Here is a 3,640-nt window from a genome sequence, read left to right on the forward strand (position 1 = left end):
TACAAACCTAGAACGAGCATTATATGATGAGGTAGATGATGGCCTTTGTTCCAATGTGGTACTAAAACTGTCAATGCGCATGGGGGTCAGAAGATGATGAGCTGCTCTTGAAGATACAGGTCGCTGTGTTGTGCCTCTAGGAGTTGTGACAGAAGGAAGAGATACCAAAGACTGATTGGACCGAGCTGAAGACTCACGGGTGAGTGAAGCAGAAGAGGTTCTGGAACGTAATCTGTCTTCTCCATTTTGCAATGGCTTTGTTGTTACCTGCAGAAGATCTTGTAATTCTCCTTGGTAGATGCTTGGTGTAGGCTGATAACCCTGCAATCTATTTATAGCACTTGTTGGTCGCTGGATTCCACTCAATGGACGATTTGCTCTGTATCCTCTAACAGAAATGCCACTATCAGGTCTATTCACACTCTCTGGGAGCTTTAGGTGTCTATGAGTAGCTCCCCCAAGTTCAGCACTATATTTTCTTACAGGAGTCTGTCTACCCCTTCTGGCCCCTCTAGTACTGGGCTCCCTAGAGAGAGATGAATATTGTACTGACTGTTCAATTACATATTTGGCATATGAATGAAGCAATGGTTCAATTGCTTTTGTCACTGTAGGCCACAAATGATCAAAGAGCATTATGAGCACTTGCTCTTTTAGTACTTCTGGATCATTTGATCCACTACACACTCGACTACTGGAAGTCCCTGTCTTTGGATTAACATGAGAAGAATTTTTTACTTGATTGGCACTGACAATATTAACTATAGGCAGCAGATGGTGAAAGTCACCATCTTCTTCAATCACTTCCTCATTTTCTAATATTTCTTCATGTCTGAAAATAAATAAATAATATGTTACCTTATATAAAATTTGAAGGAGAATGACCTTGACATACAACATTATAGTGCAAATTTCAAAGAATATATAATAACTATTTTTTTCAATTGTACAGTACAAAAAGTATTAGTATCTTTTCATTAATACTATTATATAAATCCTCTAATAGTAGTACTTACAGAGAATCTTCATTCATATACTGTTCTATGATATTTAGCAACGATGTCTCCAATACACGTCCCCTAATTCTGTCAACATAAACACAAACATGAGAGGAAGTGTTGTTCAAATACAAATAGTACATCAAGTACTTACATAACCAATTACACAATCATATAAATGCAAAATTATCTATCCTAAGTTTGGCCACAGTCATAATAACCATCAGTGGTGATTTACCAGGACTTAATTTACAAAAGCAACTTACCTAAAATGTGGAAAGTGGTGTACCCAATTTGAGCATTCCTCTAGTAATTCTGGTGTCGGTTCAGGAGCTACAAGAAGATCACTACCTATTCCAGTGCTTGATTCCAATAATCTTGCACTGCTTAACAATAAAGTTCGTGATCCCACATTATCCACATCAAAAATGATATCTTTGTTAATTGTTTTTATATTGGTTTCAATATGTTCATCAGGATTACTCTCTGGACTTGAGAAGTAACCAATACTTCCAGCAGGTGAAACAGTTTTCTCATCCTCGTTCACAAACACTTTGGTGCTTCCACTTACAAACCATGGCACAGCAGATGTTGCAGAATCATCCTGATAGAGCAAAGAGTCAAGCTGGTCAAAGAGGGCACTGACTTGTCTGGTGGCCTCTCCTTCAAACTCATCATCACCCCATGATAGAGAGGAGTCTGATCTGCATTCATTGTCATCACCTCTTGAATATCTGTAATACATCAACACAAATTACTAATAAAAGTTATTAATCCCGGTAATACTAAGTTCAAATCTGTCATATCTAAAGTTTTTACTATGTATGATATCAAGCAACCAAATATTTGAAATACAACTGAAAGTAATTAAAAGAGACTAATGTTGTCATAATTTAAAATGAAAATCATGATTATATATTATTTTAAACTCACACTTCAGCCTATAAAATGAATATTAATGTAATCCAGCACTGTATGTATAACATCAGTATACACTTTATGCTAGTATAACATTTACTTTACCTTCCAAAATCTTTATTTTCCTCATATCCAACAGGATGACTTGGTGGGTACTTCTTTATATACAAAATAGGTGGTGAGGATGGAGGTGTATTTGTAGGGGTTACATCACTCTCTTCAGCCCCATGATCTTCACGAATATCTAAGCAACGTAATTCTTCTTCCAGATCGTCCTCCTCCTGAGTCATCTTCTCTTTACTCAAGAGCCCATAACTCACAACAGCTGGGCTTCATCCTACCTTTGCAGAAAAAAAATTCACAAAATATATAACAAAGCCATATCACTGCTAAGAACTTGGGAAACATATTTATAATATTATCTTCAAAAAGTAATATGATTAATAAGGGTAAAATTCATAGGAAATTTAAAGCCACTAATTGAAGTACTTGAATTATATGTCCTACAGATGGTTCTCAGCAATACAGAAAAAAAGAGGGAAAATGAGGAAGCTACCATCAAGAAATGGGAGACACAATAAGAAAAGAGAAACAAACTGAAAGATAGATAATCATATAAAAGTCACCACAATGAAAGATGCCAAATAAACTTGGTAGTTTTCTGGTAGCTTTCTCAGAATGAAAAAAAGGGTATAAGTTTTTAAAATTACTGCTGAAGTGAGGGAAATAATAAAGGGTCATATTGTGACATCATTTACCTGACATAAGCAAACGGTTACATGTTTTTAGATCAAATTAATATCATGAAAACTGTCAGAAAAAAGTTGCATCAAACCCTGGGTGAAAGTGTAGCAAAAGGGAGACATTCATCATCCCATAGATCAGACTCCACTATCCTTCCCCTCTGATGCTCAGCTTGTCTCACTCTCCAACCAGTCTTGTTGGTCTACACAACCTGCTATTCTATTACATTCTATTTAATTTTTTTTCCTCCATGCCTAACTTCCATCATGGGACAAAGACTTCCTGAAAAAAATAATGGCCATACACCCAATATATGAATAGCTATTTTTATAGTGGTTATTCTATTGCATTCTCCCTCTCCATTAAGGTCTATCTGCCAGACAAATCTCAGCAATGATCATCACACTTCAAGTGAACTTTTCTCAATTTCTTGTGCATATCAGCTGCCTCACTTTAGCTCAGAGCAAAATAATTCTAGAAATGGTTTCCTCTGATTCTAAATAAAGACTGTTACTTGAAAATAATTATTTTAATATAAATATCACTAAATTTCCTATTAAATATCCTAAGGGCTACATGTCTGTGTATCTTTCCATAGCTTTATTATGCAATAAGCTTATGATACTGTTGGGTTCCCTCAATTAAAAAAACATTATCTTACATGAACATAATGTGGGGTGGACAACTGAAGATTTCATGTTCAGATACATCATCTCTGAAATAAGATAAGTGAATATAGTCAGCAATTTCTCATTCTGCCTATATACATACACAAGATAATATATCTTTACCATCATATACAAGTTTGCTGTAAACAAAAACCTATCATGTTGAATATATACCATAATATTTAATGCTGTAAAATTAGTTATATGATGATGGAACTTTTTGAGTTACACAATATGTGTTTTTAAATCAATCTTATATCTAAAATACTGTTAAACTGATACCTTATTCCTATCAATAAACCCATAATATAT

General features: G+C 34.8%; 1 protein-coding gene across 13 annotated transcripts in view; it reads right to left on the reverse strand.

The window, feature by feature from the left end:
* The window catches only part of LOC119587155, a 27,412-nt gene that overhangs the window by 22,771 nt on the left and 1,001 nt on the right, over nt 1–3,640 (reverse strand). For 7 of the 13 annotated variants that reach the window (XM_037935920.1, XM_037935911.1, XM_037935923.1 and 4 more), the window contains exons 2-6: nt 3,322–3,375; nt 2,022–2,253; nt 1,265–1,732; nt 1,017–1,085; nt 8–832 (exon numbers count right to left, since the gene is read on the reverse strand). In XM_037935920.1, the coding sequence (XP_037791848.1) occupies nt 8–832; nt 1,017–1,085; nt 1,265–1,732; nt 2,022–2,206 (1,547 nt within the window). In that variant the 5' untranslated portion in view covers nt 2,207–2,253; nt 3,322–3,375. Of the gene's footprint in view, nt 1–7; nt 833–1,016; nt 1,086–1,264; nt 1,733–2,021; nt 2,258–3,321; nt 3,376–3,640 lie in introns of all 13 variants that reach the window. The other 6 variants (XM_037935914.1, XM_037935917.1, XM_037935916.1 and 3 more) reach the window with 3 other exon arrangements.

Source organism: Penaeus monodon, chromosome 22 (assembly GCF_015228065.2).
Source record: "Penaeus monodon isolate SGIC_2016 chromosome 22, NSTDA_Pmon_1, whole genome shotgun sequence".
In the NCBI taxonomy this organism is placed as follows: Eukaryota; Metazoa; Arthropoda; class Malacostraca; order Decapoda; family Penaeidae; genus Penaeus; species Penaeus monodon.